The sequence below is a fragment of the Harpia harpyja genome, chromosome 2 (assembly GCF_026419915.1).
Source record: "Harpia harpyja isolate bHarHar1 chromosome 2, bHarHar1 primary haplotype, whole genome shotgun sequence".
Classification (NCBI taxonomy): domain Eukaryota; kingdom Metazoa; phylum Chordata; class Aves; order Accipitriformes; family Accipitridae; genus Harpia; species Harpia harpyja.
The window spans coordinates 90,373,846-90,389,385 of record NC_068941.1 but is presented as its reverse complement, the minus strand read 5'-3'; the positions used below and the strand labels follow the sequence as shown (position 1 = coordinate 90,389,385).

At 59.5% G+C, this 15,540-nt stretch overlaps 2 protein-coding genes across 5 annotated transcripts; one reads left to right on the top strand and one right to left on the bottom strand.

Moving 5' to 3' along the window:
- Positions 1-958: 958 nt before the first annotated feature.
- Positions 959-4,782, top strand: LOC128139037 (retinol dehydrogenase 12-like). Its single transcript, XM_052780942.1, has 6 exons — positions 959-1,350; positions 2,699-2,938; positions 3,075-3,164; positions 3,237-3,425; positions 3,993-4,099; positions 4,217-4,782. Exons 1-6 carry the CDS (start codon positions 1,194-1,196, stop codon positions 4,409-4,411), a joined length of 978 nt encoding a protein of 325 aa, XP_052636902.1. The 5' UTR covers positions 959-1,193; the 3' UTR covers positions 4,412-4,782.
- On the bottom strand, positions 4,742-15,327 carry LOC128139036 (uncharacterized). 4 transcript variants are annotated; one of them, XM_052780939.1, is made up of 6 exons: positions 14,622-15,327; positions 11,527-11,655; positions 8,640-8,755; positions 6,499-6,656; positions 6,237-6,403; positions 4,742-6,089 (listed from the first exon to the last, which is right to left on the bottom strand). In XM_052780939.1, exons 4-6 carry the CDS (start codon positions 6,647-6,649, stop codon positions 4,788-4,790), a joined length of 1,620 nt encoding a protein of 539 aa, XP_052636899.1. In that variant the 5' UTR covers positions 6,650-6,656; positions 8,640-8,755; positions 11,527-11,655; positions 14,622-15,327; the 3' UTR covers positions 4,742-4,787. The 4 variants fall into 4 exon arrangements, with proteins under 4 accessions (XP_052636899.1, XP_052636898.1, XP_052636901.1 ...); XM_052780938.1 differs by lacking the exon at positions 14,622-15,327 and having other exon boundaries at positions 11,527-12,128; XM_052780941.1 differs by lacking the exons at positions 8,640-8,755; positions 11,527-11,655; positions 14,622-15,327 and adding an exon at positions 7,048-7,165.
- Positions 15,328-15,540: the final 213 nt, after the last annotated feature.

The window sequence follows — 15,540 nt, the reverse complement described above, 5'->3', positions numbered from 1 at the left end:
CTTGCCCTCGCAGGCACGGCCACCTCCAAGCCACTCTGCCTGTGCAGCCCAGGCCGCCTGCACCCTGCTGCAACCGGTGCACCTGGCTGCAGCCCCAATGGGTGGCCCAAGCTCTGCTCCCTGCACCCAAAGCCACTGGCGTTGGCGGGGCCGAGCTGGCTGCAACAGTGCTCTGGCTGCACAAGCACCCCAGTTTTTTCTACAAAGAACCCGTTTTTGGCTGTGGCGGTGTGGGGCGATGCTCAGGGACAGCTGAGCTCAGGGACGGCTCATCTGGGGCAGGAGCCTGGTGCTGGGGAAACACCAGAGGCTTTTGAGGCTGACGTGGCCAGGGAACAGCAGCAGCTTGGAATCATAGAATCATTTAGGTTGGAAAAGGCAGTTAAGATCATCGAGTCCAGCTGTAGCTTGGGGCCAGCGATGCTCGTCCAGTGCTGGAGGCTCAGAGGCTGCGGGAGCCTCAGGAAAGCTGGACCCATTCCTGAGGAAAGCATCTGTTGAGCTGCTAAAACCCCCAGAAGGGCCCAGCTGGGACCGTGCACGGGGAAGAGCCGTGCCTGCGTTCCCAGGCTGCCAGCCTGGTTGGGAGGATGCGGACCTCAATCAGGGCTCCACGGGTGGGCAGGGTCTGTCTGGACGCCCACCGCGCCGTGAGGCCACCCCTGGGCTGTGGCCTCCTCCATCCCCCACATGCTCTGGGTGCTGCATGGCACCCTGGGGTCCCTCGCTGGGGCTGCCCCCCCGTCCCGGTGAACCCCTCCAGTAGGTCCCTGCTCCCGCAGGGGCCGTGGCTCCAGCCCTGGCTCGTGGCCGAGTGTCCCCGCGTGGCTGGACGGGGACCTTGGGGCTGCCCGGTGGGCATTGCCCCTCCTGCAGCGGCTGCCCCAGGGCTGGCAGGGCGCTCCCCAGCCGGTGTGGGCGAGCAGCCCCGGGATGGCACAAGGGACGTGCGGCTCAGCCTCCTGCCTGCTCTGCCCCTCCCAAGGTAAGAGCCCAGTGAGCCACTTTCCTGCTGGCTGTCCCTTCTCTGCTCCTGGAGGCTTGGCGAGCAGGACGGGACCGTGCCGTACCAGGGCTGCCGGGCTGGGCGAAGGTTCTCGGCTAACCTCCAGCCCTAGCCGGACTCTGTCCCCCAGCTACACCCTGGTGCCCCAGCCGGACCCCGCGCCCCGGCCGGACCCCGTGCCCCAGCCATGGAGCTGCCGAGCGCCTGCAGCCACCCGTGCTGGTTCCTGCTCACGCTGCTCCTGGGGCTGCTCCTCTGGGCCAGGAGGAGACGCACCTGGGACCCCCGCAAGTGTCCCACCGACCTGACCGGCAAGACGGTGATTGTCACCGGAGCCAACAGCGGTGAGCGGGGACTGGTGGCAGGGGATTGCAGGGGTTGGGGTGGGGCTGGGGGGCGGTGCAGGACACGGGTGCAGGGCTGTGGGTCCTGCCTGGCCATGGGACCCAGCCACCCTCCTTTTGCAGCTGGAGCCGGGGGTGGTGGCAGCTCTCTGCTCCCCCGGGATGGAGAAGGGGCTGGGGGCATGTGTGTGGGTGACGGCATGACGGCACAGTGCTGTGGGGTGGCTCACGGGGGACACGGGTCCCCCTTCTCCAGCCACTGGACCACACACAGCCTCTGCTTTGGTGGTGCAAACGGCTGCAGGAGTGGCTGGTAGCTGGGCCCTGGGCATGCACGATGCGCTGCCGGTGCCCCATGCCCACAGCACGCTCGCTCCAGGTGCCATCAGACATCCTCTGCACCGTGCTGACTGACGGCCGTTGTGCCGCATGCTCGGGAGCTGGTCGCCGGCGAGCCGCTCCGGCTGGCTGGCATCCTCTGCCCAGGAGCAGCTCAGCCTCGCTGGGCTCTGGGCACCCCTGTGCCCACAGCCCCGGCCCAGCCTCAATGGCTGGACTCTGCCCCGGCTGGGTTAATGACTGACAGCCAAGGCCACCGCGCTGCTGGCTGCGTCCCAGCCGACCACCGCACTGCCGGCCACCATCGGCACCACACCGCACCGGAGCCAGAGCTGCGTGCTGGGGACGGGGTTGCTGCTCCCACCCGTGTCCCGCTGCAAAGCACGGGGCGGGGGCTGGCACAGCCAGGGGCGGTGGGACCTGCAGGGCTGGGGGTGCAGTGGAGCCCCTGTGTCGGGGTTGGGGTGTCCCCCTGCATGCAGGGCACTGGGGTGTCCCCCCGTGTGCCCAGGGACAGGGTGCCCCATGTGTGCTGGGGTCCGTCCCCCTCTGGGTGCCTCTCATTTCCCGCTGCGCCAGAGCACCGATGTGGAGCCGTGCCAGTACAGTGCTGCTGGGTGGGTTCGGTGGCCGTGGCAGCCATCCTGCTCACACGGTCCAGGGTGAGCCACCGACCGAGCTGTGGCGAGCTGCCACCTCCAGCTCCTTCCTACACCCCACGGCGGCTGTCCTGCCTTGTCCCCGTCCCTGCACAGCCACACTGTGCTGCAGAGCCAGGAGCCCAGCCCCGCTGCCCCCCGCTACCACCCCCCGCTCCGGTGCTGGGGCACCCTGGGTTTGGCACTGGGCTCCTGGCAGTGGCTGAGCTGCCCAGGATGGAGTCCCCCTCCATTGCCCTGCCCTGCCCCCGGGGCTGCCCAGACCCTGGGAAGAGGGGCACAGACCCGCAGGGACCCCTCGCCGTGGGGACCCAGCAGGGATCAGCCAGCGCCCGCTCCGTGTGCTGCAGGGATCGGCAAGTGCGTGGCCCTGGACCTGGCCCGCAGGAATGCCCGCACCATCCTGGCGTGCCGGAGCAGGGAGCGGGGCCAGGCAGCAGTGGAGGAGATCCGGGCGGCCACCGGCAACCCCGCGGTGCTGCTGCGGCTGCTGGACACCGGATCGCTGGCCTCCGTGCACGCCTTTGCCCAGGCTGTGCTGCGGGAGGAGAAGCGGCTGGATGTGCTGGTGAACAACGCCGGCCTCACCGGTACGCGCTGGAGTCAGGGTCAGGCGTCCGCTGCCCACATCTCGGCCCCAGCCGGGGTCCAGCTCCCTGTCCCCCTGTGGCAGGTGATGCCAGCCCGGCTCCCGGCCCCACGGTGCCCCACGCCCCCCTCTTCCAGGGCTGCCCTTCACCATTACGCCGGAGGGGCTGGAGCAGACCTTCGCCACCAACTACCTGGGACCGTTCCTGCTCACCAACCTGCTGCTGGGTGAGCTGCCGGGGGCTGCCGGGGCCGGGGGGCTCTGGGGACCCCTCCCCGCTCACCCCCTGCTCTGCGCAGACCTCCTGAAGGCGTCAGCGCCCGCCCGTGTCGTCAACGTCTCGTCCTTCCGGCACAGCGCGGGCACCGCCAACGGCCGCTACCTCACCGGGCAGGAGCGGCCTGGCGGCTTCGATGCCGCCTACAACAGCACCAAGCTGATGAACGTCCTCTTCACCGCCGAGCTGGCGCGGCGCCTGCAGGGCACAGGTGGGTGCCGGGCTGAGCCGCGCCGGGCTGTGCCATACCGTGCCTTGCCATGCCATGCCGTGCTTAGCTGTTCTGTGCCATGCATGGCCATACCATGCCTTGCCGTAACATGCCATGCCATATGGAGCTGTGCCGTGATGTACGATGCCCAGCCATACCCTGCTGAGCTGTGCCGTGCCGTGCCACGCCACGCGGCTCCCAGGGAAGGCTGCACCCCAGGGCCATCTGCCCATCCCAACCACCCCGTGCTGCTGTGCCATGACACGGGGGCCACACGATGGGGCTGAGGGGTCTCGGCCCTGGTAGATACTCCCTGGGACCCCCCATGCTCCCCGTGGGTGGGAGACTCCTGGCCAGCGATGGCCACGTCCCCCAAGGTGGCCCCAGTGCCGGGGCACGGAACAGCCCCCGCTCCGAGGCTGGGCTTGGGGCTACTGGTGCTGCTCCAGGTGGGATGGCAACAAGGGATTTGGGCCCTGGAGGCAGGGACCGGGGCCCTGCCCGTGCCAGGGTCCCTGTGGCCCCAGCCCTGCACCCCGGCACAGCGCCGACAGTGTGGCTTGGCAGGGGTGATCGCCAACGCCCTGAGCCCCGGCGTGGTGAGCACCAGCATCATGCGCCACTTCAGCTGGGCCGTCCGGGTGCTCTTCGCCCTCATCCGCCCCTTCATAAAGGTGAGCGGGGGCAGGACCCCGCCAGATCCTGCCCAGACCTCCCATCCCACGGCCACAGCAGTGGTGGGGTGGGCAGGGGGCAGCTGGGCCCCCTCCTCACCCCCCTTCGCCCGGCAGTCGGCAGAGCAGGGGGCCATCAGCACCATCTACTGCGCCGTCTCGGAGGAGGTCTCGGGCATCACGGGCAAGTACTTCGACAGCAACTGCAGGCTGGCGCTGCCCTCCATGGCCGCCCGTGACGCCGGCCTCGCTCGCAAGCTCTGGGAAGAGTCGGAGAGGCTGACAGGGCTCACCGATGGCCCCCGGCACTGAGCCGGCGGCAGCTCTGTGTGGGGACGTGGCAGTGCCACCTGGTGCTGCCAGCCGCTGTGCTGGGGTCCCCGCATCTCCCCGGGACACGGGGTCAGATGCTGCCAGGGGGACAGTGCCATGCGGGTGGTGGGCAGCCACCGCCAGGGAGCTGCCCCGGCCCCAGTGGTGCCAGCACCCCAAAGCACAGCAGAGGGGGGGTCACCCCACCTAAGCCAGCCCCCCGGTCCCACAGGCGCAGCCCCTACAGCCCCTTCCTACGAGGGAGAGGGGCCACGGGGCCCAGCCAGGCCAGGCCAGCCGCTGTGACGGCGCATAGACTGTGCCAACAGCTGTGGTGTAAATGCTTTATTAAAAAGCCCTGTGCAGCCAGCGCCAGCTACTCCCAGGTGATGTCCAGATCCAGCTGCTGTTTCCGCACCGCCTGCAGGAAGCTGTCGTAGTCCCGCCGGTGGATGTCCTGGCAGTGGGACAGGTCCAGGCGGCGCAGGCAGCCCTCAGAGGCCAGCAGCAGCCACACAGTCTGGCTGGACACCTGGCTCTCGGCCAGCGAGAGCTCCTGCAGCTCGAGCAGGGGTGGCCCCGGTGCTGCCAGCACCGTCTCAAACACCGAGTCCAGCGGAAAGGGGACGCCGAGCAGGCGGAGGGTCTGTAGGCGCGGGGCATGGCACAGCAGTGAGGCTAGCGTGGCACGCAGCGCCAGCCCGTGCCGGGCCGAGAAGATGCCGGTGGTGCCGGCCAGGGCTAGGGAGAAGCTCTGGAGCTGGGGGAGGCCGTGGGGTAGCAGGTCAGTGTCCCAGTGGGGTGGCTCGGCCAGGGTCTCCCTGTTGGGGTCGGTGTCCGGCGGGGCATGCAGCTCAGCGCTGAAGGCCTGCAGGCCAGGGCAGCTGGCGAGGAGGGCGGCCAAGGAGAGCTCGTCCTGGCAGCAGAAGCCGTGCAGGGCCAGGGTCTGCAGGCGGGGGCCCAGCCTCTGCGCCAGCGGCAGTACCTCTGCCAGCACCCGGCCCTGCCGCCCAGCACAGCCCAGGGTCAGCCGGGCCAGGCGGCCCCAGCCCAGCAGCTCCCAGCCACCTGCCGGGCCTGGGCCGTCCCCGAGCCACACGCTGACCTCTTCGGCCTGGGGACAGATGGCGTGGATGGCAGCCAGGGTGGGCTCCTCCACCTCCTCCACCTGCCGCAGGGGCAGGGTGAGCCAGGGCCCCCCTGGGGCAGCCCCCCGCCGCCGCCCCAGCTCCTCCAGCGAGGGGAAGCCCTCAGTGTCCCCCATACCGTCCAGCTGCCGACCGTGGAGGAGGCGAAGGGCATCTGGCACGGCGCCGTGTGCCAGGAACTTCAGGCGTGGCAGGGCCAGCAGCAGGAAGGCCAGCGCCACCACCATGCCGCCATCCTCCGTGGGCTCCAGGCCGCGGGCCAGCAGGATGCGGAGCACGGGGCAGCAGAGGGACTGTGCCAGCGGGTCATAGGCCAGGTGCTGCAGGGCACGTGGGGACACCTTCTTGCAGTGGGACACGTCCAGCTCCTGCAGGCGCCGGCAGCAGGAGCCAATGGCTGAGAGCACCTGGACGTTGGCCTGCGTCTCCGCCAGCCCCAGGCGGCTCAGCTGTGGCAGCCCCTCCACCAGGTCCACCAGCATGTCTGCCGACAGTCGGCTGCAGCCGTGCAGGTCCAGGGAGCTGAGGTTCTGCCGCAAGCACACGGAGTCCCCTCAGCAGGGTGAAGGGGACCCTGACACCCCTCTGCCCTGCCCTGCACCTACCCATGGAGGGTGGGCATCCCCTGCCCCCCTTACTGCAGCCCCACGGTTGGTCGGCACCCCCAGCCCGCTGACCTTGCATCGCAGGGCGACGAGCTGGCCGATGGCGTTGCTGGTGAGGCCAGAGCAAGGGCGCAGGCTCAGCTCCCGCAGGTGAGGCAGCAGGAGCAGGTGGAGTGCCGCCCGTGTCAGGCGCCGGCTCTCACCCAGCAGCCGGATCAGGTCCTGCACCAAACTGCCGGCTGTAGGGGTGGTCGCAGGTCAGCGAGAGTGCACCGGCACTGCTCACCCATCCTCCTCCTCCTCACGGAGGGGGTCCCCAGACCCCACGTCTCACCCAGGTCGTTAAAGGGCCCCATGACGAAGCGGAACTGGTACTCATCCAGGTAGTTCTCGCTGTAGTCCTTCACCCAGACGCTCTGCATGTGCTGGACCAGGCTCTGCAGGCAAAGGCTGCCCAGCGCCGGCACCTCCTTCCTCCTGGGCATCTGGCTGCTGCGGGAGAAAGAGATAGTTGAGCACGGTGGGCTCCAGCCAAGCCAGATTCAGAGCTAACCATGGGCCCTGAGCTACTTGAGCCGCAGCAGGCGCCTCGACTTCTTAAGGCCCGAGTTTATTTTGGGGGAGCTTTTTATTTTGGGGGAGCTTTAAAACCCGTTTCTGCAGAAAAAAAAAACGGGCAGAGAAAAGCCTGCCTGGGCGTGTGCGCGGCGTACACCCAGGCACAGGGGGTCTGCTCGGGTTTTGGGGGGAAAAAACGTGGCACCACGGGCCAAACGTGCCCCCCCCCCCCCCCCCCCCATTCCTCCCCGTCTCGGCGGGGCCCGGGCCCCGCCGAGACGGGGAGGAATGGGGGTGGGGTGGTGGTGATCCCTGGAGCACTTACCGGTGGTTCCGCCTTCCGTCCCGCTTCCTTGCCCGGCCCTAACCCCGCCGCACCCCATTCTGCCGGGCCCCAGGGCCCGCCCCGCCGCCCTTTATATCTCTTCGCCCCCGCCATAGCGCGGCCTGCCCAGTTCGGCTTCGCTACCTGGACTGCGCATGCGCGTTGTGGTGAGAGGGCCTCCCTATTGCCGCCCTTCTTAACGCCCCCCTCCCCCGAGGGTTGCCCTGTGTCGTGCCTGATGTGAAGCTCGGCCGGCGGGGCGGCGGGGCGGTGGGGGGGCGGTGAGGCGGAGAGGCGGCCAGCCCGAGGGGGCCTCGCGGGGGCCTCGCCGCGGCCGGTTGGGGCGGCCGGTTGAGGCGGCCGGTTGGGGCGGTGCGTTGAGGCGGTGCTGGGGAGCAGCCGTGCGGCAGGTACCGGGCGTGGCCTTGTTGGGGGAAGGAAATTCCCCCCGCCCCGGTGTGTGTGTATTTTTGGGGGGGTGTTGTGTTGGTGCTGAGGTGCGTGGGAGGCTGTGTGAGGGGTGGTCGGTGCTGGGGTGGGCGAAGTGTGTCCCTCCCCGTGGCGGGGGTGTGGGGTTGATGTTGGTTGGGGGGGAGCATTCCCTCCCGTGGGCTGGGGGCTCGGTGTTGGGGTGCTCCCCCTGAAGCGGAGCAGAGGCTGAAGGTTGGTGCTGGGGGACCCCAACCCCCGTGGGGTGTCTGGGGAGTGGGGGGGGGGGGCAGTGCTGAGGGACTCCAGCCCCCATGTGGTGTCTACGGGGGATAGTGCTGGGTCACCCCAACCCCCACGGGGTGTATGGAGTGGGGAGGGGTAGTGCTGGGGGACCCCAACCCCCGTGGGGTGTTTGGGGGGGGCAGTGCTGGGGGACTCCAGCCCCCACGGGGTGTCTGGGGGGGCTGTGCTGAGTGGGAGGACTGGCAGCTACAGAGCAGGGCTGGGCCCTGGCTCTGTTCCCCCCCCCGTGGGGTAGCTCAAGGTTCCCCATCATCTGGGCCCCCCCCTACCACAGAGGTGGGGAGCACCTCTGTGGGGAGGGGGAGCACCTGTCCTGGTGGGCACCGAGCCCCCCACCTTGGGGTCCCTGCTGCCGGCACCGTGCTCGCACAGGCAGCATGGGGCTCACAGTGGTGCTGCGGGCAGAATCTTTGTTCCCCTCCCCTGGTCCGCAGCCCCCCTGACCCCTCGGTGGGCTGCAGCGCTGCTGGGGCAGGCTGGGCACAGCTGTTTGTTGTGGCACAAGCGCCTACGGCCCTGACAGCATTGCCCAGCTCTGGGGGGGTTGGTCATTTGGAAGAAGGAAACCTTTGCAGGTAACGGCAGCGGTCGTCTGAGACCAGGGACTAAACACGTGAGTCGCCTCTAGAAACAAAGATTCTGTTTCATGCAGATGTTTCCAGTAGCAAATAGAAAGATCGATGAGGGCAGGTCCAAGAGGCCGGTGGGCCTTGAGGAGTGTTACAGGAGCAGAGCTGTCAGTATTCAGAGACACTCACATTAAACTTCTTTTTTTTTGAAAAAAAGCATCACCTTTCACTTTAATCATCTGCTGTTTGTAGCTACATGTTTTGGGGTTTGTTTCCAGTGTAATTCACCTTTTTCCTCAGTGTGGTGCTGGAAACCTTCAGTCCGTCTGAGAAATGGGGGCCGGCTTCCTTGCACAGGGTGTGGCAGAACAGTTCCATGGCAGACTCGTTTGGGATGAAGGAATCTGCACCACAGGGAAAAAAATATAACACAGTCACTGTGGATTGCCTGTGGAAACTCCTCTGCTAGCACAGTAAAGACAGAGCTCGTTTTGCAGTCGTAACCCTTAACGTTAACTTTAAATTTTCACCAAGCTGGAGCTTCTTATTTGTGAAACGCAAGGAAATCTCGCTTCTGAGCAGAGCGTGGTTTCCAGCCCCTCCTGGCAGCAGGTACTGCTTGCAGAGCTGTTTTGACCTGTGAAGGTGACTGTGCTGGGGAATGGGAAGTTTGTACGGATAACCTGCATCTTCCCCATCTGCATGAAATACTGGTTTGAAATTAAAGGTTGAGCCAAAACATTATGAGAAATGAAGAGAAGATTTAAGAAATAGCATTTAAGAAGGAGTGTAAATTGCACAAGCTGGAGGGGCCAGCTTTTGGATTGGAAAAATTTGGATTTGGAGGAGGGGCAGGAGTGACTCAGCCTTTGGATAATTGATAAGTGGGCTAATTTGCATGTGTGCATTATGGCTGTTTAGCGGCCAAGAAGAAAAGCAGAATTGCTGTGGCCAAATATTTCCTTTCATGTAGTCTAGTAAAGATCCACTATAGCTTTTCTAGCTGAGAATTCTGTCTCTTGGGTACATGAAAGGACAAACTGGAGCCCTCGTTAGTCAGCAGAATATTTGAATAATTGATCAAATTAAGGCTGGGCCACATACTTCCGTTTGTAGTCCACGAGGTTGTAGGGCATGTTTTAAAAGCTGTGTGTCTGCCCACATGTAACACTGGTGCTTAGCGTTGCTGTGTTTAATCAGTGTCTTCAATTTTTCTGATCAATGCATTTGCTTTTGCCTTTGAAGGAACTGATTTTCCCCTCTGCAACATGAGGGACACAAGCCCCACGTTTGAACTGTGTCACGGAGCGTCCCTCACGGTCAGCCCAAGCGTACCATGGCTGCGGTGGTACTGCCTCGCACCGCTGGCACTGCTGCGGCGTCACCCCACATCTGCCGTGGCCTCGTGCTGGGGGCAGTGGAAGAGCCAGTCCCGTGCCCCAGCAGTGCAGAGAGGTGGATATGCGAAGGAGAGCGCCGTGTCTCTGCTCCAGGGGTAAAGCAGTGCTCCAAGAGGGTGCAAACCCTTAGAGAGGAGACCGGTCCTGGCGCTACCGTGTTCCCTTCCCAGAGACACCGATGTAATCCCTCTTCCCTGCTCACTGGCGCTGCTGCCTACTCCGCCAGCCTCCCCCAGAGGAGTTTCCCCAAAACATTTGCCAGGTGCATGTGAGCCGAGGAGCTGTGCCAGGCTTTTGCTGTTAAATGGGTCTTTCATTGTGTCAAGGCAGTAAGTTTTGGGTGGTGACATGCTGCTGTTCTGTTGCAGCTGAACCGTCCGGGGGTTGTTCCCTCTGGCTGCACCCAGCGGCTCTGCCAGGTGAGAGCCTCTTGATTCTAAACCTCTTCTCGCTAAATTACACCTTTCTTTGTGGCTTTGCTGACAACATGCTATGTCAGTAAATCACGGCTGGTTTCACATACAGGATAAGCTCCTGCAGTGTGCATCAAGCAAAACCTCTCTGTACATAGAGTCATTGCATTCTGCAGCGTTGCGGAGACGAGCACAAAACTCAGCACAGCACAGCGCTTCTTGTGTTTTTGTTAACAAAACTCCTAGTTCATTTATGTTCGGCACGAGATTCCCTGCACTATGCCTGGTGGAGCTCCCTGCTGTTAGCCGTTGACTTCACCAGGAAGGGCTGGTCTTTAAATAGGATGTGGCTGTTATGTTTGTTTATTTTTTTTAAGATCCTGTCAAGGTCTTGCTGCGTGACCTTGGACCAATTTCTTCTTTCCTTTTCTTTCTCCCTCAGTTCCCAAACATGAACCTGAGACAGTGACTGTGACCTACTTTACAGGCGCTCAGGAGGGTGTCTTGCTAAATTAAACGCAAGGCACTTTTAAGTTCCTTAGAAATGTTTGAGGGGGAGCAATGAGCAATTTTAGTTTATTTTTAATAGAAGGGAGGCTTCAGGAGCTACAGCTTTGGGAACTGAGGCTTTCCTTGGGGCGGTTGTGTTGTACTAATGCACAATAAAGCCCCAAATACCAAGCGGGGCTTGCGGAAGCTAAATTGCAGGGGGTTTTGCACCCATTCCTAAAGAGTTTGCAAGTCTGTCTTGTTTCTTTGAAAAACACCTAAAGAATGCAAAACAGTAAGGAAGAAAACGGGCCGTGAAGATGCAGGGACTGTCGTAGCTAGGCATGTAGATCTTCCTCCTGGTGCAGTGAGGAATGCTCTTCTGCCAGGTTTTTGATTGATTGTTTTTTATGGATGGTAAAATGGCTCGCAGCCCCAGAGAATGCCACCGCAGATCGGTGAGAGGGGGCATTGTGCCTTGCTGTGGGTGCCCTCAGTTACCTGCCCTGTGAGGGAAAGGGGGCTTGCTGGCCAGGAATTCCATAACGAGTGAAGGAGAGAAGTTTGTTAAGGATGATAATTGCTCAGAAAAGAAAGCAGAGGCAGTTGTATGCACGCTGAAATGCACCAGCTGCTTTTCCAGCAGCTGGTCAAAGTCTCACAAGGGATAAACAGTTTTGGTTGTTCTAAATCTTTGAGCAGTAAAGCAGAGCAGGCATATATTTAAATCAGCTTTTCTTGATGTAATTAAACCCAGGGAAGGCTAAATGGCACAGACGCGCTGATGGCTGGGACTGGGTGACTGCGGAAGGGTGCTCAGCTGTGAAATAATGAATGAGTTGTTTTGATGGAGATGAGCTAAAATCGACTGACCTCCTCCTGCTACCGGGGAGCCGGGGCTGGTCCGCAGCATCCTTTGCTTTTCGGTCCGTTGCCATGGTTACCGTCTCCCGGGTGGTGCTGCTGGTGTATTGATTGCAATCCGGAGAGTTTCGGTTTTAGCTAAAAAGAATTAAATTTGTGGTGTAAGAAACATCAACCGGAGGGTGCTCCTGCGTCCTTGAGCGGCGGCTGCCTGGCTCGGCTGCGGTGCGGCTGAGGCTGTGCAGTGGTGCAGCTGTGCAGGGCGCAGGCTCGCAGCGCCTGCCTGCCGGGTCCTAGTGCCTTGGATCCATTCTGGCTTGGAAATTTGGGGTGGGTGCCCTGCGGCAAGCGTGACGCTGGGCTTGGGCGACGGCTGCGTCCCCTCCTCCAGCGGCCTGGCTGCGTGCGGGGCTGGCATTCGGTAGTGTTGCGCCGGACACCCGGTTCTGATGACCTGTTTTTGAATAGGCGAGGGGTCCGGAAAACTTTTCTCCTGGTGCTTGGGTGGCAGCGTGGCCTTCAGTGGGCGAGCTGCTGTTATGTCCTGGGTGCTGTGCCAAGCGCTGGGGTGTGGGGACATGAGATTTGGGTGTTTTCTGCTTTCTCTTCAAAGGTGGTGCCTGTCCCTGCAAGCCCTGTCTCTTATCATCAGGCAGTCGTGGTTCAAACACCAAAATGCATTGGATTATGTTGTTTACAAGCAACACAGGCTAAAGTGCTTTATTTTAGGTGGTGAACGCCTCTAATAGAGGAGTAGCTGTGTGGCTGGTCTAGTGCCTGCAACGCTGTGGTCTGCAGCAGCCCGAGCTGCAGACGAGAACCTTTCTGTGCCGTAGGTGTATGGGGACAGGACGAGCAATGCTCTGTGCTCCAAAAAGACACAGTCTAAATATAAAATGGTACATGTCGGGATATGGACACATGGAAAATATGAAGAATTTATGGGGAAGTAACGGTTAGTGTGGTGGGCTTCAGTCTCACTATAACAACACAGTATCAGTCATCCGTTACTGGATGTCATTGCAAAGGAGAACTTTAAGGTTTTTAATGGCTCAGCAGATTCTCCTCTGTATTATTGGCCCATATAGGTAGCTCTTGGGAGACAGAAATAAGACTGTATTCCTACTAGCAGTGCTGGAACAGGAGCTGGAGTTGAGATTTGCTCTGGCTCTTGCACCAACCACAGGGCTGATATTTGCCTTTCGTATACCTGCCTGTCACACTGAACAGTGCTGACTTTCATAATCGAGAACAAACTTCAAAGAGGAGGGAGCTGGTACAGGTATAACTGGGCAGATCGAGTTCTCCTTGCAATCGTTCCACTTCTCAGGCAAGAATAGAAAAGAACCCAGGCTGACTTCCAGGTCACCTGGGGGAGTATGCATAGCTTAGAGTTTAATTAAAAAAGTCTTAAACTCAGCAAACTCGATCTGGATTTATATTGACACAATATAAGACAGAACCCTGAAGTGCTGTTTTTAAAATTTCTTTTCTGAACACAAGTTTGCTGGAAAACTAAGCTGCTTATAAATCAAAAAGAAGCTTTGCTGAAGCAATTTCATGGGAAGATGTGTGTGTGTGTATATAAAATATATATATATATATATATAAAAAAATACACTGAGGTGGAATTTTGCTCTTCCTAAATAAATAGTGGGGAGTTTTCTGCAGATTTTTGAAACTTCCTGCTCAGTTTGCTTAAACTGAGTAAGCTGTTAGTGTTCAAGCTACTTGGCGCGTGGACTGTTTCTTATCCCAGATTTCAGCAAAAAGTCTGAAGGTTCTAAACTCAATGTTCCTTGGCTTTTTTATGATAGTTTTTCTGTAATTATGATTATTACATCGAAAGTTTGGGCAGCTACTAGACAATTGTTGTGGGTCCTAACAAAGCTATGGCTGCAAACAGCATGCAGGATGGCCCGTGTCCCTGGGGAGGAAGGGTGCTGCAGCATCAGTGCCTTACCCATAAAGGGTGATGTGCAGAGATCTGTAATGTTTGCCAGTTTTTTGCAGGTGAATGAGATTGCCCCAAACTTGGGTAAGAATGACCTTGATCTGTGAAGTATTCCCCAACCTGACCTAGTTCAGTCTCCCACGTGAATACGTCTCCTGAGATTCTCTGACTTGGATTTGTGAACAAACACACAGGCAGCTTTTACGGTATGTGTTATCGCCTAATAAACACCTAAATGCCGGAGAAGGGGCTGTGCTGGGGTTACTGCTCACTGCACTGGTCCCTTCCCTGGTGTGCTGGCCCCTGCTCAACACGCTGCCTTTGCCTGTCCTTGTCCTTGCTCCGGAGTCCTGGCTTTTCAGCACCGAGGGTGCAAGGAGGTCTGCTAGAACCATCCCTGCTTGGGACGCACAGTGCCCTATTATAACAAGAAATTTTCTTGCCAGTACTCTAAAAGGTGAAGGTGGATCTGGAGGCAGGTAATCTGCTTGCCCGGCAGCTGATGTTGCTTGGGAATAAACTACACCAGTGGACTGTCAGAGGCTTGGGGTTTATTGTGTGCAGTTGAGATGAACTGGGCAGGAGCTGCCTTGAGTGCAGCTGGGGATCAGGCAGTAGGAGGGGAGACCATAGTCTTTATTAAGGCTAGTGTTTCCTATGATTTGCTAAACTAAGCTTATTTCAAACAGTAAATTTATTTCAAAGCTTTAACATGAATCAGAAAATTGGGTATGTTTTTGTGGAAAAGGGGATGCTGTATTTTCTGGTAGCTGTGGCAGCCTCTAATTGGGTATGTTTTTGTGGAAAAGGGGATGCTGTATTTTCTGGTAGCTGTGGCAGCCTCTGGAAGTGCCAGGAAGATTTATTCATTGTAGTTATTTTGTTTGGTTGAAACAGCAGTTCATCCAAACATGACAGTGTCTGAGTTTGGAGAAAAAATTAAATTGTTTTGCTCTCTATGGAGCCGGCTTTGGGCCGAAATCTACTGGTTCTACAGAGGCTGCAGCAGCCAACAGCCAGCTTCATCTTAAGGATATTTTTCTTGTTTGCACTGATTGCTTAAGACTGACTCAAAGTGCTTTAATTACAGAAAGCTTTACATATCCCCACGTAATGCAGTTTCAGTTAACTAATAAAACTACTGTCTAACCTTGGCTTCTTGTCTTTCTGTCAAGTTTTAATTTTCATCCAAAGTCCACATAGTAAATGAGAAATTAAAACAGAAAATGGTGAATGGTGCTACATAACGGTGTTGTGTTAAGAAATGGTATCTCCTTGAAGGCGTCAATATATCCTCCTGGTCGGCAAAACAGTGATTTTAATGTTCAGCCTCCATCTGTTCACAAATGCATTTTCAAAGGCTCTTGCTTTTTTGTTTATACTTATTTCAGTATGGGTTTAGGAAATCTCAATGCAAAGGGTTGGAGTTGGTACATTTTATGTCCTTGCTGTGGTCTGGGGCTGTAAAGACCCTCCAGTGCTGCAGCCAAGCAGCCTCCACACATCCCCCACCTTCTGACCACCGCGTTCCAGTGGTGAGGGTGGGAGGAGGAGGATGGGTAGGTGCAGTGCCTTTTGGCAGACAGAAGACCCGCTGGTAGAGTTGGGAAAAGCGTGGGGTCTGGGCTCAGAGATGTGTCCTCCATCGTCTTGTGGGTGTGGGAGGCTGGGGTCCCCGAGCGGGAGGGAGCGCAGAGCCCTCGAGTGCTGCGGGGTCGGTGGTCCCCAGGTGGGCTGGGCTCCTGGCAAGCCTGCTCCAGCAGTGTGCATTGGCTCTAGCGCGGTGCTTTTGGCACTTTCGGGTGCTGGGCTCCGGCACTTTCGGGCGCTGCTGTTGGGATCTCTTTCCTGTGTCTTGCCCTCGGAGGGAACAAGCGTTTCTTGCTGCTGTTGCAGCTTTTCCCGGGCGGCCGCCTGGCCCGCTGGCTTTGGGCCAGTTAGGGTGGCTTGGGGGGTGCCGAAGTTTGGCGTCTCTCGAGGGCTGGTGTCTTTGGGTGGCAGAGGTGCGCCCATCAGCACGAGGTGTAGGTGGCTCTGTTCTCGTTCTTGACCTGTTTCAGTAGCTGTAG